General features: G+C 42.8%; 2 protein-coding genes and 1 long non-coding RNA gene across 3 annotated transcripts; 1 reads left to right on the top strand and 2 right to left on the bottom strand.

Moving 5' to 3' along the window:
- Window positions 1–1,222: 1,222 nt before the first annotated feature.
- On the bottom strand, window positions 1,223–11,213 carry TSR3 (TSR3 ribosome maturation factor). The gene is made up of 7 exons (XM_056503655.1): window positions 11,160–11,213; window positions 6,388–7,009; window positions 6,074–6,290; window positions 5,063–5,256; window positions 4,090–4,260; window positions 2,621–2,684; window positions 1,223–2,542 (listed from the first exon to the last, which is right to left on the bottom strand). Exons 1-7 carry the CDS (start codon window positions 11,211–11,213, stop codon window positions 2,410–2,412), a joined length of 1,455 nt encoding a protein of 484 aa, XP_056359630.1. The 3' UTR covers window positions 1,223–2,409.
- GNPTG (N-acetylglucosamine-1-phosphate transferase subunit gamma) lies at window positions 6,526–16,138 on the top strand. Its single transcript, XM_056503733.1, has 11 exons — window positions 6,526–6,586; window positions 6,667–6,721; window positions 6,976–7,043; window positions 9,178–9,232; window positions 9,342–9,425; window positions 10,426–10,519; window positions 11,794–11,908; window positions 12,436–12,518; window positions 12,771–12,899; window positions 14,278–14,359; window positions 15,489–16,138. Exons 1-11 carry the CDS (start codon window positions 6,544–6,546, stop codon window positions 15,611–15,613), a joined length of 933 nt encoding a protein of 310 aa, XP_056359708.1. The 5' UTR covers window positions 6,526–6,543; the 3' UTR covers window positions 15,614–16,138.
- Window positions 14,366–24,980, bottom strand: LOC130259456 (uncharacterized). Its single transcript, XR_008841636.1, has 3 exons — window positions 24,675–24,980; window positions 23,990–24,140; window positions 14,366–15,352 (listed from the first exon to the last, which is right to left on the bottom strand). It is a non-coding gene; the product is annotated as an uncharacterized LOC130259456 (long non-coding RNA).
- Window positions 24,981–25,934: the final 954 nt, after the last annotated feature.

Genomic DNA, 25,934 nt, shown 5'->3' with positions numbered 1-25,934 from the left:
GACATGCTCACATTGTTCTTAGTCCTTTAAAAATTAAGTTGAATTGCTTTCTTGTCACTATCTAAGAAATCCTTGCTAAAACAGCACATTTGGGAAGGATTTCATATGGGTGGGGAAGTTACTGAAAAAAACAAATCAAAGGAAAAGTCACCTTGTAGAACTGATTTACTTGTGCTTCTTGTTTTTAAAAGGGAAATTGAGTATTTGTACTGTTCAAACTGCTGCTGGTACTCACAGCTGTAGCTCCAGTAGTGCTAGTATTTAATCACTCTAGTAATAGAAGGACAAGAGGAGAAGTCCTGTGATGTGAAGAACTTTGATTTGTGAAGGTGAGTCTACAAATTGTCCTTCGTATCTCCAGTTCTACTGAAAGATTGCTAAAGTTTAGGTTTCAGTTGGGTGTTTGAAACTCCAGAGAATTCTATTTAAGTATAAAGAAAACAACTGCTAACAGCTCATTTTCACTATACAAACTGGCAGGCATAGGGAAAAGTAACCTAAGATACTAGTGCTGGTACGAATCTGTCACAAGGCTTTAAGGGCCAGGCACTGTGTATTTCTGACTTGGCATGGTGCCACTTTGATAAAAATACACAGAGATTGCACTAATGAACCTGTGATCTGAAATTTCACAGTACAGTTCTGATATGAAGTGCCAAAACACTGTGTTGTTGCTTGGCATTGTATCAGAGTAAATAAAATGAGCAATTAAAGTTAGTGAAAAGACATACCGAGATGTTAAAGCACTTTCAAGCTTAGCTCAGTTTATTCTAAATAGATGAAGTAGTTGAAATACATATGGCAGGTTCAAGCCTGCAAAGACTGCAGAGACTCCCTATGTGGTAGGTACCATGAAGAGGGCAACAGCTGTCACATTTTCCTGTTGAAATACGCATGAGAAGAAAGTTTACCTGATGTACTATTAGTTAAAAATAATCCCCTAGAAACCACTTTCCAGATACATTGATTAGAATACAGGGTTATTTTTTAACTTGTAACTAAACTTTGACCTCCTTACAAAATAATTCAACATTCCATACTTACCTAAAAATTAAATACCTAGAGCCCTTGTGCATAAAAAGACCTACAAACTTGCATAGAGACTAAGGTTTTGTCCCGGGTTAGGTCAAATTAGGGGAAAATCTTCAAAGGAGCTTCCCAAAAACAAACAACCAAAACTCCTCCCCTCCACCTACGGGTTCAGGAAGAATTTCCTCAGAGGTAAAGTGGAAAAAACTTGTTTATTTAGCAAAACACACAGAAAACCACTCCCCATCACGAGAAAAAACAGCCACGGGTGATGCAGAAAAACTTCACTCGTCCGAGTGGATGCAGCCGATGCTGGGGAGGGCAGAAAACGCGTATTTCTTATCACGAACAGATGTCCGGGGATTTCTTGATGTCCAGTGGTATTCCTAGCTAATAAGGAAAAATAAAGCGAAGCAAAAAAAAACGGAAGGGGGAAAAACCGAGCAGCAGCAAAGCAAAACTGCCAAGCCAAGCGGCGGCAGCAGCAGCAGGGGCAGAGCGAGGCGGGGCTGGCCAGCAGCAGCCGCTCACGCCCGGAGGGAGGGACGGGACGCTGCCTGGCTAGACAAAACAAAGCCTCCAGGCATGAGCAACACACGATTTGGAGATAGAGAGCACTGCGACGTCACCCCAGGACATTCCACCCCTTATCTCCATATCGTGAACAGGCTCAAGAACTTCATAAAAAAAACAAACTTTCATTTCACTTACTCAGTCCATCAACACACATCTCCTTTCATTTTACTTACTCAGTCCTTCAACACTTACATATTTTCTTCTGTCTCACCCCACAATCAGATCTCCCTGTGGTACACATCGTGTTGTTCCATCTTTCTGCATTATCCACCACGTACATCCTGATCCTTGAGCAAAGACAATCCCACGAATGGGTTTGCCTGTACTCGAGGCAGGATTAACCCATACTGCCTTTCCTAACAAACCTCTAACATGGGCCACGGGGAATTTATCTCCACTATATTAAGGGAGTCAGACTGGGCAGGACCTGCTCAGTTGATGGAACCTCTGGTGTTAACTAACCAAGTAGCCTTTGCTAAATGTTGTTCCCACCCAATGCCTTCAAAATGGTTTTCAGTAATCCACTGTACCTCTCCACTTTACCTGCAGCTGGTGCATGGTAAGGGATATGGGTACACCCACTCAATGCCATGTTCTCTAGCCCAAGTGTTAATTAAATGTTCTTAAAATGAGTCCCATTGTCTGACTCAATAACCAGGATGTACGTGGTGGATAATGCAGAAAGATAGAACAATGTGATGTGTGCCTCAGGGACGTCACCCCAGGACAGTTTGTTAAGCACCAAGTTACAAGGTCAGTAAAACACACTCAATTATCCACAAGAAAATTTCTTTATATGAGATGTTACGACTCTTTGGGATTATTGGGGATTTTTATTTCTTCTGGACTGCTCTCATCAGTGCTTTCACTGCTTTCAGTGGCATCATCTGGACTGCTCATGCTGTCCTCCTCAGAGTCTTCCTTCCTTTGTGCTAGACTGGAAACATTTTTCAAGATTATAAAAGTGAAATAACTTACAGTAAGTAAAACCAGTATTTAAATTAAATTTCATTACCCTGAGGAATTGACGGGTCTGTTGGGATTAGAAAATTCTTTTTCTAAGTCAACATCAAATGGATCTGGAAAAAGAAGGAAAAACTGCAGAAGATGAAAAAAAGCATTTTCTTAATGGTCTGCCTTCACTTTCATAGATGAATGCCAGAGAGAGGAAGGCACAGAAAGTCTAGTTTACATCTCTTGTAAGTTTACCTTAGTTGTTTGATGAGAAACCAGGGGAAATGAGAAAAATAACGCAAGTCATGCCTGCCCAGTCTAGGCTTTTCACTCTTTTTCCTCACCCCCTCTGCAAGGGGTTCAGTAACTCTTTAGAGGTAGTCAGATTGTAGAAGTAGGTTTCTAAGGCTAAGGCTAAGAAAACATGGATTAAGTTCTAAAAGGACTCTAGTTAGCTGATATCCACTGAGAAGCAAATTACAGCTGTCCAGGTATAGCTCTTGCTGAGTAAGGGTGGGGCGGAGCTTAACTTTCGCTGAAGTAGCTGCGCAAAACTGTTGCCTCAGAAAAGTCAAGCAAGGTGTGACAGCCTTAGTTCTGCAATTCAACCAGAAAACACATAGGATTGCAGGTGGAAGTGTGGTTTAAGTGGCATAGCCATGCTGCCCCTTAAGAGCTGTCTTCAGTTTAATCTAACTAGTTAGGCTTCCACCAAGTGGTGGTTTAATTCAGTATCATGGCAAAGAGATCAAAGTTCAGAGCAACTAAAGGCTGTTAATCATCTTCTTACAGTATAAGCCCTTGGCCTATTTTACAGGGCTTAATCACCGTGAAAGGAAAATGTTAATTAGGATAATCTCTTTTCATATGTTCTTGATCATTTGCCTTTCTTTGTGCTGTCTTGAATGAGACCAAGCACTCACCTGTGAATACAGCCTGAAATACTGGGATTCCAATAAATTACTGGAAGAGTTTGGGAATAAACTACTTTTTGCAAATTATTTTCATTATCTCTATAGGTCTGATTTTAAACATCTCGATTGAAGACAACATAAATATGTCTATTAAAGTCCTTCTTAGGTATATGTGTAACTAACTTGCTGTCTATACTTAAATTGTATGCCTACAGTTACTGCGTAACTAACTTGTATGCCTGTATTTCTCTGACAGTTCGTTCTCAATTACTAGTCTTTTTACTCCTACTCCGCTTTTCACCTCTGTATTTAAAACAAGGAAGCATTGTATTTTCTTTTTTCTCTTAAGTTTTCCAATTTGGTTAGCTGAATAAGCTCAACTGCTTCACATTCCAGGTGTGTATACACTACTCTATGCAATAAATTGCTTTAGTAATTTCCACCTATTTTAGTTAAAAAAATGGGCACACTTAGCACAGTATGAAGACAGAACAACACATATCAGCAAAGCACTTACCTTCCACCTTGCTAGTATTTTCATGAGATGTAAAGAAAAGATTCTGAAGAAACTAGTTAGAAAAAGGACAGGTGTAGTGTTCCTGTGTTTTTCTCTTACCTACTTCGTCTTTTTTTTCTTGAACACAGGCTAAAAAGTCCTTCTCAATGCTTAGCATGTCGTCCTGGCAATGACAGGCTGCGTATTTTTCCAAGAGATTTTTGTTCAGGTCAATAAATGTCTTACCCCATTTAAATTTCCTTAGAAGAATGGTGGCTAGATCTGGGAATCCTAAAACAGAAAATACATTATCAATTTTCTTTAGTGTGAGATTTCACTCGGCTTACATGTTTCGAGTTCAGTATGTGCATACATGTCTGTACAATAGAAAGATGCTTGCCAGTGTTTCTTTCAGTGTTTGGGGATTAAAACTTTTGGAAAGACTACAGATATTTTCAAATTTCAGTTTAACTTGAAACATGGAACTGAATCCAAGAATAGTTCACAGTCTTTTGGCGAGTGTTACATAAAAATATTTTGTACGGGTAATGAATGATTCAAGCTCTAGGTCCCACAGCCCTTCAGTACAAGACCAATTGTACATACAGTATTTTCAGAAGATATTTGTCTGCAGTATGGTAGAACATTTCTCTTATTAAAGTTCTGTGATGAGTCTGCAAAACATCACAAGAGGGGGAAATTTTTTTGTTCTTACCTAGACCTTGCCCTATTAACAGCCAGCTGTTACCTCTCATTAAGGCAAAGGTGCCTAAGAATTCGTGCTCTGTCTTCTCTCATTTTTTAAACAGTTTTTCTAGCGTTATACACCATCCAGACAAAATGAGGATTATCAGTTTGTGTCTTGTTTAGTAGCCGACATGAATACCCCACAGACACCTCAGTGCCTCTGCTAACATGCACTCAGAAGAAAGCTAGACAATCTGATCCAAAAGTCAAAGGTGATGACCAGTGTGACAGCATTACAGTTTATTTTGTCGCAGACCATCACTTCTGATTTGTTAAGTATGTAGGAATTGCTAGCAACATACTTCACAAAGATGAGCCTACCAACTTAACAACAATTTGAGCCTACCAACAATGCAGAAGGCTGCAGCAAAAGCTTCTACACAGGACAGCTTGCACGGCCGACCGTAGTTTACAGGATTTGCAGCCACCAAGTAAGGCAGCAACCGCAGATGACTCCCCTTTATTCTCTTAAAGGGAGTTTCTTCTAATTTGGCCCATGAGCAATCTACGACTGCAATTCCACTCTGAGCAATGACAATCCTGAAAAAAAGAAATGTCACTGTATTTAAAAAATTGTCACCCTTTTCCTGATGAAGTGAGAATTCCAATTGCCTCTTTATATTGGCAACAAACTTGCATATGACCCCTGCTTTTCTCAATCAAAACCCATATGCTTTCCAATAACCTATAACAGAGGTGCAATGAGAAAAAACAGTAGCATGGTTTTCCTCCAAACATGCAAATGGCAAAAAAAGGTTTATCCATGTGTTTCAAAATGAAATGTGAATAATTCTAGACTTAAAAGTGTGACAGAGAAGTGTGGTTAATAGTAATGTTCACGCCTGAAACAGCACCAATGTTCCAATTTAGGTTTTCTGCTAGGTTCTCTCTGCTTCTAGAGACAAATCTTTTCTCTGAGTAAGTGTATCTTTATAAAAACTCTGCAGGCACATTTGAAGAAAATTCTCATTTGCTGCAAAAAGCTTTCTGGCTAACACATTGTGTTGTCTAACGGAAGAACTTGGCATGATAAAAGACACAGTAACTACAGGGCTGTGCTCTGAAGAAATTAACCTACAAGACGTGCACCTTGATTTTTCACTGGGATCTACAGATGCTTTTCTCATCTGATACTGTCAAGTTGATTTGATAAAACGGCTCTGTTTCTCATGTTCATGCATCAGTGTAATGTAATAAGGTCATTTTTATTCCGTATGAGTTTCGGCCATAAATCAATGGTTAAAATGCTCTCCCTAAGACAGCATCAGGACGGTATTTGAACCGCTCTCCCTCACAGTCTGCGTCTCCCCCACTTCCTTCTCCGCCCGGGTTTTGCCCACAGGCACCGGGGCCGCACCTGTCGGCGGGAGAGACGTACTCCGTGGCCAGCGGACTCAGGACGACGCCCGGGAATCTCTGGCGGAGGCGAAGGGTTCGCAGCAACCCTTTCCGGGCTAGTTTTCTCCCGGTGCATTTCTTGGGATCGCAGTGTCCGAGCTCCCACATGGCAAGGGGGCAAGGGAACTTGGCCTCCCGGGCGCCCCCATCCGCGGCCCTCTCGCCCTCCAGGCAAGCTGAAAACAGCAGGTGTACATCAGTGCCCAGCGCCGACGCGGCACAGCTCGGCAGGAACCGCCTGCCGCATCCCGCGGCCCGCGGGGCCTCACGCACCTCTCAGCGCGGCCTCCGCTTCCGCCGCGAAAGTCTCGAGGCTACGAGTCCCGCGCCGGCCCCCGCGCCGACCCCCGCGCCGGCCTCGCTCCATGGCCGCGCTCGGCGGAGACCCCGCCCAGCGCGCGCGCGCTTCCGCTTCCGGCGGAAAGGGCGATGGCGGCCGGGCTGCTGCTGGCGGCGCTGGGCGCGGCGCTCGGTGGGTGCGAGGGCCGTGGCGCGAGCGGGCGGGCTGGCGGTTTGGTCCGTCCGCCGCGTCCAACTGCTCTCTCCTAGCAGGTCTCTTCGCCTCGGCGGGGAAGATGAAGATCGTGGAGGAGCCGAATACGTTCGGGTACGTGGCCGCCTGCTCGCCGTGTTGTCCCGCGATCCGCTCGCACTCGGCGGGTCCGGGCCTGTGTTCCGCGGTGCCCGCTCCGCCCGTTTCTTCCTCCGGGGATGGGGCGCCGCGCCGGGCCGCTGCCGCAGAGCCCTCTGCTGGCCCGCGGGCAGCGGCCGTCGGTGTTGAGCCACACAGGTAGGGGAGGGTGTATACGCGGCCAGATACATAACTCAGCCTTAAACGTTTAACTTTCCTTCTCTTAAAAGGTTGAATAACCCATTCTTGCCTCAAACAAATAGTCTGCAGCCAAAGATGTCCCCGTCTGCAGTATCAGGTATATGTAACCGTTTTTTGTTGTTTTGTTTGGGCTTTTTTTGCAGCTTTTATCATTTACCAACCAGCTGTTTGCAATGCAAATAGTCTATTTCGACTTTATGCGCACAAAACCGAATTTCGCGTTTGATTTTATAAGTATCGTAGAAAACAAGCACGGGCAAATATATTTTATTATGATCCTGAAGGATTAAAACCTAGATTAACTTCACTGGTGGTTCCAGGTCCCAGTGCTGTTAATACTGTGTTTGTGATAGGCTCATCCTGTTTTATTCTGTGTTTTTCTAGCCTGTCACAGATCCTTTTGACCGCAATAAACACTCTTTTCTTCTTGACACAATCTTTGGTGTCACTGAGATTATCATATAAAAAGCCATCCCATCATCTGGTAGTACCTTATACCCAAAAATAGTTTAAACAAAAGTCCTTGGAGTCATCCTGGAACCAGTCAGAGGGGCTCAGTTTCACACACAGCCTAGATGTTGCAACATAAATACACCACTCAAGCAAAATAAAGAGGAATGTAACAAATTCTAGGCTGTCTATAAGAGGAGAACAGATAATCACTGAAGGCAAAGACTTAGAAAAGAGAGTAACTCTTGTCTTTCTGCTAACCTTAAGCACAGACTTAAACCTTGTTCAGATTCAAGAAAGGCATTATGGTATGATGACATTGAATGTGATTATGCTTAATGTTTTCTGTCATGTTTTATAAACTCAAATCAAGTGTATAATTCTGCATGTACTGCATGTGATTTGTGATATAGTTAGAAATGGGATTAGTAATAGAATGCTGAATGGGAAGATGCCAAAAGTAGCAGGAAAATAGGACAGCACACCAGAAATCCTTCTTTATTTGTTGTGGGATCTTGTAGCCAAAAATTGGGTCTGTATGTGTAGAGCATGAACCTAGGGCATGGAACCCTGCCTTTAGCATTATTTCTTTTATTATTTAGCATTATTTCTTTATTATGGAAACTGGACTTGTTCTTTTCTTCTACAAAACAGTTGGGGTAATAATTCTGGTAATTTCTCTTCTACAGTATCTGCTCTGGAAAGGGAGACATGAGTTTAATGCATTCCTCATGGACATGCATGTTTGCTTTTTTTCATCTGCGGGGAGAGCATCCTAATCACTGGGGCACAGATATCACGTAGTAGAGGAGCAAACCCTTGGGCCAAGACTACCTTTAGAATGAAATACAAGATTATGCAGTCAGAAAAACACTTGGGAAAGAGAGCCTGCCTATATGCCAGTGATTAAAGAACTCTAGAGGGCATGATTCTGGTAGTCTGACTAGTTAGTTTGTAGGATTGCTTTTCTACATACCTGGAAAAAGTACCCATGCAATCCTGACAGTGGGGAGTTAGAATCCAGGATGAGGTTTTACTTTATATGCTTTGTAATCTCTTTTCTTTCCTCATAAATATTTAGTAATTCTAAGGAAAATTTCCTTATACAAGAGATACTGAAGTACTCCTCTAGCATGTAGTTCAGAACTTTTCATCCTCTTTTTAATGATAAGTTAGCCATCTTGGATTCCTTTGACAGCAAGTCTTGTAGTCAATACTACAAGAGTAGAATTGCAACTGCTGACCTGTCTGACAGCAAAAGGTTTATCTTGTTGAATACTACCTGGATCAGACCATGAAGGCAAACAGCAAAAAGGAATATCCACTTTGAGAATCTCAGTGAAACTTAAGTGTGCAGCATTGTCAGCATTTTAACAAACGGGCTTTACTGGTACAAACTTGCAGAGTTTGAATGAATTCGGAGACAGAGAGCTGCCAAGCAAGAGTTTCAGTGATTTCAATGTTAGATTTTGGCAGGATCTGCACTGATGATTCGTTTTATGGACCTGGCCTCCAAATGTTTCTTTTGCACAGGTTTCTCATTTTTGTTGTCAAAAGAGGCATATCTATTTCACTGGGTTGTGAGAATGAAGAACATTAAAGATCATGATGCAAACCAGTGTAGTGCTAGCGAGAGCTCAAAGTAATTCATATGGAATTTCCATATGTACAGCAGAAAACTAAATTTGTCACATACTTCTCAAACCTTTGTCACCGCAATAGTTTGCTTAAATTTAATCAAAACATTATTTTTCCTTTATGTCATGTTGTGATGTTTTTAGGCCCTGCACATCTCTTTAGGCTTGCTGGCAAGTGTTTCAGTTTTGTGGAATCCACGTGAGTAATGGATTTGGATCTTTGTTTATATACTTACTAGGAATTAACTAGTTTTTTTATTCTAGTCTGAAACATTTCTTGTTTTCTGTTTCTTTTCTCTCCTTTTAAGGTACAAGTATGAGTTTTGTCCTTTCCATAATGTCACTCAGCATGAGCAGACTTTTCGATGGAATGCCTATAGTGGGATTTTAGGGTGAGGCATTTAGACCTTTTACATTTTAGCTACGTTGTCAGCAGGCCACTTCATAGATTCTGAAAAGGAGGCAGTTTTAAAATTAGGATTCTTCCACTGGTCAGTTTGTGTCATGGTAGTTCCCAAGGTGTTAGACATAAAAATACCCCTTCCTGAAAAATTCAGATTTATTTTTTTGTTGATAAACACTAACCACCTATTTTAGCTGGAGACTGATTAATAACCAGTGCCAACTGCAAGTGTGATATGTTCATGTGCAAAATTCAGTAATGCCTAACTATAGCTTATATTAACACAGATTTCATGTCCATTAACTGTTTGCAGTTTGAGTTAAAATACAGAAATTAAAAAATAAAATAATGGTTGTTAAACATAAAAAGTTATGAAATTCTCAATGTAGATCCAAAAAAAGTATCCTGAAGTATTTGAAGACTCTGGATCATAATGCCAGCAAATCGCAATACCTAAAATAAATCTAAGTATAAACCAGACCCTTCCTTTTCTAGGTATTTTGTATATAGATGTCTCTTTTTTTCCTGTGTGCAGAATGGTAAGCCAGTATGTGAGGAAACTGGTACATCACCTTGCTGAGGTGATTTGCTTTAGGACTAGCAGAAGTAGAGTAGATTTTGTAGGTACTCTCACCAGCACTAAAAATCTTGCAATCAAACTGAGTTGCACTGGTTATTTAGCCTCATGGAATTTTTGGGGGAATTTGGAATTAAACATAGATTTGTAAGTGCAAATGGTTTGTAAACTGAAATTTGATCCAAAACTCTGCTCTCAAAAAGTGCTGTTGGTGTGTTCTATATAACAGCCTGGATAACGAACTACACTGCTTCCAAGGTGTTGGCTGTAGGAAATGTAAATATTAAGACAGCAAAAATGAAGTGTATGCACTTAAATTGAATATGGTAAAAGGGTATGCTTGATTTTCTTCCTGATGGTTCATCTTTTTCTATCCAGTAACTGAAAACAAAATAGTGTCCTCTTTTTTCAGAATCTGGCATGAATGGGAAATTGACAACAACACATTTGTTGGAATGTGGATGAGAGAAGGAGACTCCTGTGAAACTAAAAGCAGACAGACAAAGGTATAATAACTTAGACTATGCTAATACAGACAGCATGACTCTCACTTGTGAGATTACAAACTGAAACATTCCTACCCTGAAGAAGTCATCATCTAAGCTGTGATAGAAAACATAAAGATGGATTCCTTCAGGAACTGTGTGAATGACTGGAGGAGGAAAGCTAGAATCAGGATAAAATTTTGAAGACATTTACTTACGTTTTCTCATTGGTTACTTACAACTTTTTTATTTTTTCTTTGATAGATAGAGTGGTATAATTACTACTGTAGAAATACAGTGTAGTGCTTTGTAATTTGTGTCAGGCAAAATAAAGATAAGAGCTCTATGTTGAATTCAAGATGTCAGTGTATTAAAAACATCCAGGAAAAAGGAGGGAAGAGAATTAGGCAGTTAACAATAGCATGCTGAGAACCTAAGCATGGTGTAAGAACAAGTACTAGGGGCTTTTCAAGAAAGTCTTTAAGGTGATGGAGCATGTCTATAGAAGGGCACTGGAGCTGTGGAAGGGTCTGGAGCACAAGCCTCATGAGTAGCACCTGTCAACCAGCATCCCCAGGCCTTTTTCCACCAGGCAGCTTTGCAGCTGCTCCTGCCCAAGCCTGGAGCAGTGCATGGGGTTGTTATGGCCCGAGTGCAGTACCCAGCACTTGGCCTTGTTGAATCTCTTGCAATTAGCTGCCAACTTGGCTGCCATATCCTGGCCAAGGTGAAAGTGTTATACTCTAACGGAGGTGCCTGCAGTAGAAGCTTAAAGAAAGCTGCAGAAAGAATTCATATTCTTGTATATCATTTGATACTGTGATTGAAATATGTCACTGGCATTTCATTTTGAAGACAGGAAATATTGTGCTGCAAATCTAAAGATGAAAACAATTCTCACAGATGTGTCTTAAAATACATAAATAAAATTTACAGAAATAAAATTTAAGAAAATTGTGCTTATGTTAGATGAAACTCTAAAGGGTGTTCTGTTCATTGTCCTTTTTACTCTCATTCTTGCTGTAAACGTGCTATTTCATAGTTCAAGGAATAATGGTTGGTGGAGAGAATATTTTCCCATTAGAGAAAACAATTTTCACATTTGATAAAATAAATGGACAATGTACTTGCTATGATCCTTTTTCTGTCGGAAAAAGTAAAAAAAGGCGCCGGAAGCTTTGACATGATTGTACAGAAGTGCATCTACTGGCACTGGAACACAGCAAATTGATAATCAGTGATGGTATTGTTTCATGTAGACTTTTTTTCTCATCTTTGTTTTTACTGATGTTTAGGTTCATCTTGTTTGTGGAAAGAGCAATAAATTGGCTTACGTGTCTGAGCCAAGTACTTGTGTTTACTCTTTGACATTTGAGACTCCTCTCGTGTGCCATCCCCACTCACTTTTAGGTAAGATTTAAAAAATATGTTGTGTTAACAGTGGCATATTGCACTATCCTCAGAGAGTCCATTTTTGGGTTGAGTTAGTGCCTTAATATAAATTAGTATTAAATGTTTACGTATAATATGAAGTGTATATTAAATCCTAGACATTGTAACACATAGGTTTTTCTCAGATAGATTGTCATTGCTAGTGTAGACCCAGTGAATGATTTTTTTTTTCTTTTCTTGGACTGTAGGAATAAGCCCTCTAGTATCTGCCCATTTACTTACGTTACAAAAAAAAACTCAATTAGAATTGCATTGAGCAAAAGAATATGAGGCCTTGTATCTGGAAATAAGAAAAATTTCTGGTCATTCTCTGGAAACTTTAAATGTGTGAAGCGCAATTTAAGCGTAAGCCCAGCTCTTGAAAGCAGTAGAGACTGTGTGTGTACTGTGTAGAAACATTGAGTTCTTGCATGATACGGGAGGAGGAATTACCTAATGCAGGACAGTGCTCTTGGTTTTTATATGGTTTGACTTCCATTTTTCAGTTTATCCAACTCTGACTGAAGCACTGCAAAGGAAGTGGGATGAAGCAGAGCAGCTTCTGTACGATGAACTAATAACTGACCAGGTTCCTTAATTTTTTCCAACTCTATTTGGTAAAAAAACAATTACTGTCAAATAGCCGAGCCTAGCTTCTGTAGGTTCTTCTTTTGGAGTAGATGCATTTATTCTGCAGTTGGCAAATAGTAATTTTCATGTTCTGTAACTACTGTACGAACTGATAATGAAGCTTGAGGACTTGGAATGGCCAGTGCAAATTACAAGCAGAGATGAGAGTTGAATAGATTGATCTATCACCTTTTGGAAACTTCTTTTTTAGGGTTACAAAAAAATTCTGAAAGAGATTTTTGAGGAAGCAGGACTTCTAAAAGCAACAGAAGAAAAGGAAGTTGAAAAACGGAGTAAGAAAATAACTCTGGAATTTGAAACAGTGGAAAAGTGCAGTAAGGTATAGAGCATGATATTTACAATGTGGAATTGCCACCTTTTTACTGTATGATAATATCAATGGGAGAGCATTATGTGAATGCCCTTGGTATTCAGCTGAATCTCTTAATGGGGTTATCTTTTCTGGTTTCAATATGTAACAGCCTGCATATAGTATGATTTGGTATCTTTATTATAGCCCCTAAGTTACAAACAAACCAGCAAAAATGAATGCCTGGTAAGAAGATGGGGGTTGTGAAGGAATTAGTGTCTGCACTTGGGCTGTGAACACCTTGCAGGTGCTGTTTCTGGGGAAAATCAGTCGGGAGAGAGGAAGGAATTACTAGTGAAGATACATGTGTAACCAACCTCAAGAATGTTGACACCTCTCTCTATGGATAATTACCCAGACTTGTGTAAGAATGCATTGGCTGTTGCACAAGCAAAAGGCAGAATGGCTGTATTTATTTCTGAATAACTCTTGTGTATATGAACAGTTCTTCTGCAACAGAATTGCTCAGTCTAAAAGAGTACAACCTGACCATCAGAAAAACAGCATGGAAGGGAATGGAAGCATCCATTATAATTCAGAGAAGCAGTTGCTGTTGTCTTTTTATTTGAAAAATATAGGAAAGAGAAAACATCATGTAGTAATTCATCAGTATAACCAAATAAAACCATGGTTAAGCTGAATATACTTTAATATAAAGATCACCATTTTGATCTTACAGGAGCTGGAGCAGTCACGTGATTTTTTTTTTTCCCCCCACTCATTAACAACACAGTATTTAATAATTTCTATTTATTTTTCTGCCTTCATCATAGCTTAATTTACATAAATTGGCTGGTTTGGTAGCCACAGAATCTTAAATGCTTATTCTTTTGCTTTGTCTTTATTTATGTAAACACAAATGCACAACAAAACGTATGGGCTTCTCTAAGAGTTCAGGCATATGTTTGAGTCTCAGAATAGCTAAGCAATACCTGTCTGTCAGTTAAAGGAAACTGCTGAGAGCAGGAACATGAAGTTACTAGGTCAAGAGTTGAGGAGGTGACAAATTTCCAGACTGCAGAATTATGATAAAGTAAGGGTAGTCCTGAAGTAAAGTTAAGATTTGTTCTATGATAGAATGCTTGTTACAGGACAGATTTGAACTAGTTAGAGAAAGCATTCCTAATTTTTACACTTGGTCTTGAATAAAGCTGCCTCCTCTTTTGGCAACACAGACATATATCTTTCTCTAAAATTTGCTCTGTGTTCTTGGAACAAGCATTTTAGGATCTTTAAAGCAAAAAGGTGTAACAGCTGTGCACAGAGGATTTTTTTTTCTTAAAAGCTCCCGATTTAGGTATGTATTTGAAAAGTGGGAGAATTATTTTTAATGTATTTTCTTTCTTAGGAATACAAGCAACTTTCTGAAGAAATGAAAAAACTTAGAATTTTATTAGGTCAGCGTGGTATCGCATACAGAGAAAATTCTGGTGAGTTTTTTTGGTTTCCTTCTTTTCCATTGTTGTCTGTTCAGAATGTGAATACCCCAGTGCTGTTTTCAGTTACAGCAGCAGTCAAATAATCTGGCATACGTGGAGGTAAAATTCAGTAGACAAAATTTTAGTAAGTACTTAGTTTTTGATTCCTGTGCACAAGGACTTACTTTGTCCTCAAAAAATCTGTTGATGACTTGAAATTCTAACTTTACAGAAAAATGTTGACTGCTGTTGTGACTGCTGTTGTAACTGAAGTTTGTCTCCAGTCCTTAAGGTGCCACTTTAAAAGGAAATCAATATTACATCATTAATAGCACAAATGTGTCTTTTAAGTAACTCCACTTTCTGTATTTTAACCACAAGGCCTGATTTCTTTCATAACACTTGAAGTTTTCTCTGTATCTTTTGAATTGGTTCTTTTTTCCTTTTTGAAGTTGCCTGTTTCTTTCTTCCCTCTCTTTGATTTCTGTTGGGTAAGTACTGTATCGCATGCAGTTTTCAGTAGGAAGGACTGGTGCTGGCTGTGAAGGGGCATAGCTTATCTGGATTAATTCCAGACAAGTTGGTTTTTGATCTTTTTGGAGAGGTTTATAGTTTCATTCTCTGTTTGTTTGTTTTCCCTCACTCCTGCCAGACCATCATGCGCTTTATTACATGAACTACTTGTCAAAGGAGAATTTAATGTCCAGGAATACACATATATACCTAAATACATGTATCTTTTCTTTTACAGATTGTATGTATGTTCAGAATTGGCACTTCAACAAAACAAAGATCAGCTTTAAATTAGTGACACACTTAATTTTTTCTTTTTGCTTTGAGAAGTCTTCCTAGGAAGAAACTCATATAAAAATTTTGTAGAACATGCACGTTTAAATTATTAATGATGTAATTTGCACAGTAGTTTTGCCTGTTTGGTAGTTCTTTCATTATTGCAGCAGTTCTTTTAATTATTGCAGCAGTTCTTTTAATTATTGCAGATTAGCACTGTAAAATCAAAAGCATAATTGAGTTTACTCTAGGTGACTTATTTCAAAATTATTTAGTGAATTCTGTGACAAAAATGTTGTGGTGTTTAAAATCCAAAATAACTGATGTCTTATTGAATAACTAAATTTTACAGCTGGAAATACCAGTGTTGAGTATGTAAGTCACCAAGTGGCAGCTGCAGTGTCATCAGTTCTTAATGGGTCAAAGGATGATGAGCCCCTGCATGGCGATACAGGAATTTGGAATTACACTGCATGAAGAAACTTGGGTGGTACAGAACGTAAATTAAACTGAACATGTATTATGCCACAAAGATGATTTACCCTTTTGTGAGTATTCTTAACTTTTTGAATGTCTGCCATAAAGCACAAACCCTTGTCTGTGTTCACGAGGAGCACCGATGGCGGTGGTGTAACATGGTCGAGATGAGAGCAATGCTGAGTTTGTGTGTAAGCTGAAAGAGTCGTGTGTGATGGATGAGTGTTATGCTTTCTTTGTGCTGCTTTTGTTTTGGGTTTCCTGTAATTAATACTTCAGAAACAGAAAAACTATTATATTGCATTAATATGTATTTAGCTTGCATTCACCTGTATTTTTCTGTATTTGCATTTGCTGCTGCATTTCCATGGATCGCTCTGTAAGTAAATTCACCTTTAACAGTGTGTCCATGGATTGTATTTGTAATTGAATTTGCATCTGTACTTGCCTTTGTATACCTTGTGTTGCTGTGTTTTCATGAAGTGTAAATTTAAAAATCCATTAAATAAAGTTGAAGCACCCCTATTAACGATACCCCACTCCTTCTCCACTCCCCCCTTGGCTCCTGTCTTTGGTATGATTTAGTCTTTTTCTTTTCCACTGTAATTCTTGCTTTGCTTCTCAATTTACCTTTCAGTCTATTTGTGAGTTTGCTTTTCTGTTTCTCACTTTATTTCTGTCTGTTTCTCTAACTCTGTTTCTTTCTCTCCCCCTCTGTTTTTCTATTTCTTTCCCTCTTCGTTTCCCTCTAACTCTACGTCCCTCTCACTATATTTCCCCCTATTTCTTGCTCTAACTCTGTCTCTTTCTTCCCTTTCTCTCTCTCTCTCTCTCTCTTTCTCTCTCTGTTCCTTTATCTTTCTAACTTTCTTTTCCTTTCTAGCTTTAAAAAAGCAGCAGTAGAAACTTTCAGGTTCCCTGGGAGTAAATTTAAAAAATTAATCTTTTAAACATTTAAATAAGAAAATTTACTCCCCATGCCTACAGCCATGGAGACCACCTTCCTGATCTCCACACTGTCCTAAAAACACTGTGACAGAAGCCAGATGTTCCATGCAGGGACGGTGTCTCTTCTCTTTAGGGTCAGGGAAAAAGGGCAGAAGCACCTACAGAGCATGAATGCCTCTCTTGAGGCAAAAAAATCTAAAAAAACCCCAAAAAATCCCCCAAAACCAAGCCCCACAAAAAACACACAACCCCTCAAAAACCCCTTGAAATAGAAAACACACACAAAAAAAATCCCCCCCAAAAATTTAAAAATCCCTAAAAAATACACTAAAACAACCATAAAAATCCTCCAAAGCACCCCAAAACCCCTTTAAACACTGCAAAAAAAACCCGAACAAAAAATCCAAAAGCCCCAAAATTCCAATTTAAAACCCCACAAAACTCCTTTAAAACCGCATAAAAACCTAACACCCCAAAATATATTAACTCTCAAACCCCCTCAAAAATTAAATCAAAAAATCCCAGAAATACTAAAAAAAAAATTCCCCCCAAAAAAATTTTTAAAATACCTAAAAAATTCCCTAAAGATCCTCCAAAAAAACCCTGAAAGCCCTTTAAAAACTCCTAAAAAAAAACCCTAAAAAGAGCCTCAAAAAGCCCCAATTCCCATTTAAAACCCTCTCAGAAAAACTTTTTAAAACCTCCCAAAAAAAACCACAAAACCCCTTTAAAAACTCCAAAATTCCTCCAAAAAACCCCTTTAAAAATCCCTTGAAGAAAACCCAAAAAACAAAAAATTTAAATCCCTAAAAACAAACAAACAAACAAAAAAGCCCCAAAATTCCGCAAAACCCCCCACCCAAAAATCCGCTTTAAGTAAGGGTAATGTCTGCTATTCGATCAGTCTGGGTTTGATTGCTCATGCTTGCCGATTGATTGCTCGGAACTCGTTTTTTCATGCCTGTCGTTCGATTGCTCTGGGTTCGGATGCTCATGCCTGCCCAGACATCACAAATCAAACTCGGGGCATTATCGTCACTGACTAGGGTGTCACGTGGCCTCGCCTTCTGTTTTTTTAAACAGGTTTGGGGGTTATTTAAAGGGGGGGATTGTTTTTGATTTTATAATGTTTTTAATTGAATATATTAACCATGTATGGATTATAAATATGAAAACAAATTAAATATGAATAGATAGATTTTATTTAAAGGTTTGTTGTTTTTTTTTTAATTTGGTTATAGACATGGCTTCTTTTAGTTTTGCTCGGGGTTTTTTTGGGGCATTCTTTTAGGAGGATTTTTTGAAGGGATGGGACTCGTTGCTTTTTGCCTTCGCTTCTCTCTCTGTCCCCAAACCCCGCAGCCCCGGGCTGAGCTCGGCGGCAGTGCTGCCGCCTTGTGGGCACAGCGCGGTACTGCAGCCAGCCCCGAGCCTGCAGTGCTGCCGCCTTGTGGGCGGGGCCTCTCCCCTGGGGACGGGACGTCCTCAGTGGTGGGCGGGGCTTCTCACCCGAGGGGCGTAGCCGCCTCCCCGGTGGGCGGGGTCTATCTTCTGGGTGGGTGTGGCTTCTCTCGGGGCATGGCCTCCTCCCCAGTGCGCGGTGCTTCTTTCTTGGGGGCGTGGTCTCCCTAATGGGCAGGTGGGGCTTCTTCGGGGGCGTGACCTCCTCTCAGGTGGTTGGAGCTTCTCACCAGGGGCGTTGCCTCCCTTCTGGGTGGGCTGGGCTTTTCGTTGGAGGTGTGGCCTCCTTACATACAGGCCCCCCCCCTTTTTCATAAGGGGACGTGGTCTTCCCGCTGGGCAGGACTTTTCCCCAGGGGGCGTGGCCTCCTCCCCAGTGGATGAGGCTTCTCAGGGGCATGGCCTCTCTTATGGGTGGGTGGGGCTTTTCCCAGGAGGGTGGCCTCCTTCCAGGGTGAGCAGGGCTTCTTCCTGGGGGCGTGGCCTCCCACCCTTAGGGCGGGGCCTCCTCCCCTGGGGGATGGGTTGCTCATTAGGGTCCCTATACAGTACATATAAAAAGAAGAAAAAACACTATATGTCTCGTGCAGCAGTAGAAAATTTCAGGCTCCCAGGGAGAAAATATTTTTATTTAAATGTTTAAAAGTTTTTTAAATTTTTTTAATTAAGAGAAAGGGAAATAGAGGAAGAGAGAGACAGAGAAAGAAAGGGTTAGAGCAAGAAATAGGGGGCAATACAGTGAGAGGGAAGTAGAGTTAGAGGGAAATGGAGAGAGAAAGAAATAGAGAAACAAGGGGACAGAAAGAAATAGAGGGGAAGAGAGTTAGAGAAACAGAGGGAAAGAGAAAGGAAATAGAGTTCGAGGAACAGAGGGTAAGAAAGAAACAGAGTTAGGGGAACAGAGGGAATGAGAAAGAAAGAGCAGCAGGAAGCTGGTCCATTAGACTGTGCCACCCTTTGCTTTCCAAAGGTGGCAACAACTTAGGAAGGATTTGCAGTTTCACGGAGGCCTCGTGGGACACTCCGGCGTCCTGAGTCCCAGAGCAGAGCTCCTTCCACAGGGCTTTCCTCAGGACAGGCGTGACAGCCGAGACAACTGATGGGAGAGCAGAGGGCACAGGTTCCACCAGCTGCAGGTGTTAATCAACAACACACTAATCCCACATCTCTTTCTAATCCAGGCCCAGACTACTCAGTTTGTAGGAAACGATGCTACAGCAGCTGCTAATTACGGAGAAGTGCTCCAGAGAGGCTCACTTCTTTACCCATCGGCTACTTCCCAGGGTGCTGACAAGGTCTTATCACTGCTTGACCTTGTAGGTAGAGCTACAGCCCCAGGCAGCCCATTTCCTTTGCTATTTACATTTCTGGACAACAAGAGAAATGAAATTCAAGTGATTCTGTTCTATCCAGTAGAATCCTAACTCACTGTTTGCTGGTAGAGAATTTAACACACTTGTCCATAGCTGTAATGCTGCTGTGGGTTTAGAAAGTTCTGGACAGCCAGCTTAGGAGATCATTACTGTAGCCAGCCCACAGCTGGATGTTTGTTTTAGAAAGAAAATTTTTGGACTCTGCAGAAGTGAAAGCTCAGGTTCTGCATAAACCATCTGGTTGTGGCATTGCACACTCCAGACACTCTTCTATCCTTGCCTGAGCAAAAGGTTTTACCTCCTGTACTAAACCAGGAGAAGCACAATGACAGATTTCCACATTCACTAAGCATTAAATAAGGGCTTCAAAAGAAAAATCTGGGCAGCAGTAACTGTAAGAGCACTTGGCTTCAGTCTGATAGGCAAGCCTCAGAACAGCTGTTCACCTTTAGTGCTGCAGAGGTACTTCCAAGACAGTCACTAGAGGTCAGACATCTAGGTCTTATCACCTTTATTTGTGGTGTGAAGATTGCCAGCCCTTAAGGCCAGCAGATCCTGAACAGGGAATGGCCTTTTGCATCAGGCAGGGCTCAGTGGTGCCTGTACCTGCGGAAGGTCGGCTGAATCCATACAGGTCTCTGTACTGCAAATGCACATGAACAGTGGAAGAAAGCTCTCCATGTGCTTCCTCAGGTACTTCCCAGTGGCGCTGCTCAGACACCAGAGCTCCAACTGCAGCAGGTGAGTCCTGGAGTGCTGGATCAGCATGGCCACAATGGCCAGGGAGGTGAGTGAGCACTGGGCAAGGCAGTGAGCCTGCACCTCAAGACCACCTGTGAGAGCAAGGACTGGCTCACTCTGGAGAGCCTGAAGGAAAACTCGCTCCAAATCTCTTCTGGCCGATGCTGACATCAATTTCCCCAAAGCCTTAATGTGCTCTGTGGACAGCAGAAGTTCTCCTTGCTGGGGCTGTCTTTGGTGGCTGTCTGTAAAGAGCTGCACCAAAGTTTGTCCATAGAAGCTTAACTGCTTCCCTATTTTAGGGGATTTTTTCAGATTTCTGAGAAGCCAAGCCCATCTCAGGAAGTTGCAGCATGGTTAAAGTGATCTCCTTCAGCTGAGCTGCAGTCATGTACATGTGCAGCTCCTCCAGAGCCTGCAGCTGGTGAGACTTCCTGGGATAGACCTGGCTTTGGTCCTTCCCCCCAGTCTGCAGCTCTTCCAGGACACTTTTGGTGATGGCTTTGAAATACTTGGACAAGACGTGTCTGTGATCTCTCGTTTTCAGCAGCTGGAGCACCCCAGAATGGAGGTGAGCTGACAGGAGCTTCACAGTGACAGGGTTCAGACCAGGCTGAGGAATAGAGCGCAGCTCCAACGCCAGGAACCAGCTCTCCAGTGCAGGACATCTGAAAATCCTCCAGGGTCTGTAACAAACAGAAGTAACAGTATCACTGAATGGATAATCATGGTGCAGGGTAAAAAATAAACTCATTCATCTGTCCACTTTCCATAGCTTGTCAGTTACAAATATTGAGCTGGCCAGAGAATAAAAAATATTAATGAATTACAAGCACATAAATATCATTCTCCCAACATTTATGCTGTGGGATTTATGCTGTTATACTGAACACTCTGGACATGTCTAAGCTAATCTGCAGAGGAAAACTGAGTATTCTGGGGTTCATCAACACACTCTAATCACCACAAATTCACAGAACAGATGAAAGGAGGAAAAATTCCCTCCTCAGGTACATAATTTTCAATAAGGCTTTACACAGGGCTGAGGGAATACATTTTTTTCTGCAAAGGTGATCTCATTTGGGACTCTCCTGACCGTGTTCCAGCTCAGGGGTGGGACTGTGGGTGATGCAGCTGGCTCACATCTCCAGACAGTAGTTTAGCAACCTCACGCTCTGCATTCCTAAGTTCCCCTCCAAGAGCTTGACAACAACTCTCTGATCAGCAAAACTATTCCCCAGAGAATCAGCCAAACCCAAGTTTACTAACATGTGCCTCTGTATGCAGGGATTTGGTACCTTGTCATTTGAAGACACTTCTGTCATCAGAGGCTCCTCATCCATGAAGAGATCCCATCAGCCTGATGCTCCTCCTGCTTCTGCTGCTGCTCCAGCTTTATTTCATTGTCCCGGCACAACAAGATGCTCAGCAGGTCCACACAGAGATCAACAAGCTGAGGACCCAAAGTTTTACCAAGCTATGAAAACAAAGACATGTTGGAAGTGAAGAAAAGAGGAGGATGGGAGCAGACAGGTAATTATACAGCAGGAATAGGAGTTAACTAAGAACTACTTAGATTACAACCTCTTCTGGGAGAAGGAACCACCTCCCTTAATAGAAACCTGATTCTAAGAGAAGTCTCAGGTTGCCGAATAAATAGTGATAGAATTTCATTTATACTGTGGCATTTGGAGGTACACAGGCCAGTGAATTTTACTCTGCAGAGGCTTTTTTGGGAGACCCAGGAGCTGGATTAAAATCTCGAGTTTATTTGCACTCACACCGATCAGCAAGGTAACCCATGCAAAGTAAGTCCAAGGCTCCTCAATAATAAGAACTGACATTTGTTTACAAATTACGTGCAGTTTTGTACAGTGCTGTGCAGCCTCAGAGACAAGTACAGAAAAAAGAGCTACAGAACTGGAACCTAAATTTTAACAGCTAAGTCATTTGTACCTTCTACATGAAAATAAACCAAACATAACCACAATATTATTACAATATTGCTCTTACACTGCTGAAGTTCTCCACTGTGGATTTCAGGTATAACAAAAGCTGGTCAGGTGGGAGCCAGGAAGCCAATTTTGTCTGAACACCACCTTCCAGTAGGGTATTGCTTCCTCTCTCATAGGCTCTCTTTAGCAAAGTGGTAAATACAAGATCCAGTGGCACAGCAGGTTCTTCGCTTACCTCCTCATGATTTTTAAACTGTTTAAAGTGAAAAAAAAGCCTCAGAGAAAAACAATGATGAATATGAAACAAAAATCTCCTCAGCTCCCCATGTTTTGAGATGAGCTCTGAGCTGAACTCAGGTGAAGCTCCAGGAGCACAAGTGTGCAGTCCTGCTGGAGCAGAGCTGTCCAGCAGTGCCCCCAGGGAATCTGTAGTGTTCACTGCTGGCCTTAGAGAAAAACTCACCAAACCCAGCCCAGGGGGCCTGTGATCCCCAACCCACCCAGGGCCAACTGCAGGCAATCTGAACTGAGGCCACTGTGTGCACCAGGCTCTGCTGTGCCTGGTGAGGAGTCTGTGTATGACCCACCCCTGAGCCCTGGTATCGCCTCCCAAACACCACAAAGACCTCGTGTCATCAGAGAAAAGCCCTGGAGCAAATCTGTGTCCCAACGTGATCAACAAGAAATACAGAATTAGCTCTATAGAAATGCTCTTTCTGATGGAAATGTAACCTCTATAAACTGTGAGGTTTTTATAGGAATACTGGCTCAAGAATTCAGTGACTTCAGGTATTCCATACCACAGGTTCCTGAGATTGCTTGGGTATCCACAGTTTATAGTACTGGTTAAACTGGTAGAGCTGAGGATACTTAGCAGTTTTCAGAGACTCGAGATCTTTATCACATCAAGCAGAGAGCAAAGAGTTCCTCTGAGACTGCAGGAGCTCAGTGAAAACAGCAACAAGGTACTCCACTATGTGTGCTCTTAGAAAAGCAAAAACAAATTCAGCTATTGACATGAGCACAGACACTGGGGCAACCCTCCTTACCTTGGGCCTTGGCAGCAGCCCACAGAGCATCATTCAGAAAAGTACTGAGTAAGATCAAGAAGCGTTTACAGTGACCTAGACAAGAGTTCCTGACCACTGAGGTACCTGAAAAATCCTCCACACATTAGTTCATGCTGAAGTAAATAATCCATCTTCACTGTGCTGTGCTAAACATGCCTGTATTGTAACAGGAAAAGCCTCCTGCCAAGCACCACCTCAGAGAAGGACTGATTTGTACTGGGGGCACACACCCCAGTTAACATGTACAAACAAACAGAATTTTCTTTCAGTCCATCCCAGGTGCTACTTGACCACCAAATACACACAGAGAACTTGGTGAGGTTCTGTGGGGTTGACAAATCCTGCTTCAAGCCCAGCTGATGCCCCTGTGACTCCCCTGTGACTTTCCTCAAGGAGCTGGTAGAACTTTGCAATATTTGCCACCAGAGCTTCATTTCTGAAGAAGCTTTCTTTGGAAAATGCATCCATTTCCTACTTAACAGCGCAGTCCTCTCTCCCTGATCTCGGGAACAGCTGCCTACAGCCATGGAAACCACCTTCCTCTCCTGATCTCCACACTGTCCTAAAAGCACTGTGACAGAAGCCAGATGGTCCATGCAGGGACGGTGTCTCTTCTCTTTGGGGCCAGGGAAAAAGGGCAGAAGCACCTACAGAGCTTTAATGCCTCTCTTGAAGAGGAAACACCATGGATCTGCACCCCTTTCACTTGCACAGAAGATAATAAAACACTTTAAGGTAAAAAACAGTAAAAAAATTAATAAAAATGGATAAAAATTATGCCCCTTTCACTCCACTGGTAGAAATTACACAATACCAAAAAACCTGTACCTGTTCCATCTTCAGGCTGAAGCAGTAACTTCTAATGCAGCAGGGACAACAGCAGGGAAGGGAAATGTTTGGATAATCCTGTCTTCATTTAAAGATTTCTTCATGAAAGCCATCACTGCCCTCAATCGGGACATCCACACATCCAGGACATCTAATAAATGAAGAAAAAAATCTAAGCAGAGGATCCAGATTACCAGGAAAAACAACAGAGGTAGAATGCAACACTCGAAGAATACAAGGCATCTTTTTAATTTATAAACAAAAAAAAAAAAAAAAAAAAAAAGAAAAAAAAAAAAAAAAGTGAAAGCCACCTTTGTCACACAATACAACGTTAAGTGCAACACAAACATCCCAGCTGAACCTTCACTCTGCCTTTCAATGCTGCTGTCCAGCACAGAGAAGCTGCAGCTGCCGCTGGATCCCTGCAAGTGTCCAAATCCAGGTGGGACACCAGGGCTCGGAGCACCCGGGGCTGCTGAAAGGTGTCCCTGTTCATGGCAGGAGGGGAACTGGGCGAGCTTTAAGGAGCTTTCCCACCCAAACCATTCCGGGATTCCGTGATTCTGTGAGCAGACCGAGGCAGAAGGGCTAAATTTCCATTTTAGTGCAAAAATGCCGCTGCAAGAGTATGAAGAGGGGTTTCAAATACTGTCAAAGTGGCACGACCACATCAGAAATTACTTACAGGTGTAAAGAATTCTCTGCCTACGCTGGATAGAAACTCCCTGGCAGCGCCGGAGCGGCGGGTTCGGGAGGCGCCGGGGCCGGTTCCCCTCAGCGCGGGGAAATCCCCGCACCGCCCTCCCGCGCACGGCCGGCGGCACGGGAGCCCCGGCAGCAGCCCGGAGCAGCAGCGGCAGCGCCGCGCGGCCCCAGCGCCCGCCCCGATGCCGCCGGGTGCCCGAGCCCCACACTCCGCCCGCCGAGGGAGCGGCGGCACCGCCGGGACGGGATCGGCAGCCGGCACGGCCGACACCCGAACCGGAAGCCCTGTCACATTAGCGACCGCACGTCAACGGCCCGGGCTCCGCCCACGGCTCAGCACGTCATCGGGTCGGCCCCCCCCGCATCACAGCCGCGGGCCCGCCCCACGCGTCACAGCCGCGGCCCCGACCCTCCCGTCACAGCCAGGGCCGCGGCCCACGCGTCACAGCCGCTGCCCGCCCCCCCCGCGTCACCGCCTCGCCGCGCTCCCGCGCGTCATAGGGTCGGCCCGCTCCTCCATGTCATCGGGTCACCCCGTCGGCCCGACCACTTTAATCGGGGCCGCAAAAACTGTCCCCTATCACACGGCAGAAAGGCCGCCGACATACTGTCCGGCAACACGTGACTATGTAGTCGCAGCCACGCTTGTCCAGCACCACGCGGCCGCGTTGGAGATGCCATATTTACTTAAAAACACGTGGCAGATGAGCAACGCCATATTTCACCAGAAGCACGTGGCGAAAACGGGCGCCGCCATTTTGAACCGGAAGCACGTGGCGAAAACGGGCGCCGCCATTTTGAACCGGAAGCACGTGGCAATTACGGGCGCCGCCATTTTGAACCGGAAGCACGTGGCAGTTATGGGCGCCGCCATTTTGAACCGGAAGCACGTGGCAATTACGGGCGCCGCCATTTTGAACCGGAAGCACGTGGCAGTTATGGGCGCCGCCATTTTGAACCGGAAGCACGTGGCAGCTATGGGCGTCGCCATTTTGAACCGGAAGCACGTGGCAGATATGGGCGCCGCCATTTTGAACCGGAAGCACGTGGCAGTTATGGGCGCCGCCATTTTAAACCGGAAGCACGTGGCAATTATGGGCGCCGCCATTTTGAACCGGAAGCACGTGGCACTACTGGGCGCCGCCATTTTGAACCGGAAGCACGTGGCAGTTATGGGCGCCGCCATATTGGACCGGAAGCACGTGGCGGTCATGGGCGCCGCCATTTTAAACCGGAAGCA

This window comes from Oenanthe melanoleuca, chromosome 14 (genome assembly GCF_029582105.1).
Source record: "Oenanthe melanoleuca isolate GR-GAL-2019-014 chromosome 14, OMel1.0, whole genome shotgun sequence".
Lineage (NCBI taxonomy): Eukaryota > Metazoa > Chordata > Aves > Passeriformes > Muscicapidae > Oenanthe > Oenanthe melanoleuca.
The sequence above is the reverse complement of the archived record's forward strand: the minus strand, read 5'-3'. Positions and strand labels throughout refer to the sequence as shown.

Coding starts and splice junctions, on each gene's coding strand:
- GNPTG (XM_056503733.1), top strand. CDS start 6,544: ATGGCGGCCGGGCTGCTGCTGGCGGCGCTGGGCGCGGCGCTCG. Junction 7,044..9,177: donor GTCCCCGTCTGCAGTATCAG/GTATATGTAACC, acceptor TGATGTTTTTAG/GCCCTGCACATCTCTTTAGG. Junction 11,909..12,435: donor CCATCCCCACTCACTTTTAG/GTAAGATTTAAA, acceptor TCCATTTTTCAG/TTTATCCAACTCTGACTGAA.
- TSR3 (XM_056503655.1), bottom strand. CDS start 11,213: ATGGCAGCCAAGTTGGCAGCTAATTGCAAGAGATTCAACAAGGCCAAG. Junction 6,291..6,387: donor AGCGGAGGCCGCGCTGAGAG/GTGCGTGAGGCC, acceptor TGCTGTTTTCAG/CTTGCCTGGAGGGCGAGAGG. Junction 2,685..4,089: donor AGAAAAAAAAGACGAAGTAG/GTAAGAGAAAAA, acceptor TTCTTTTTCCAG/ATCCATTTGATGTTGACTTA.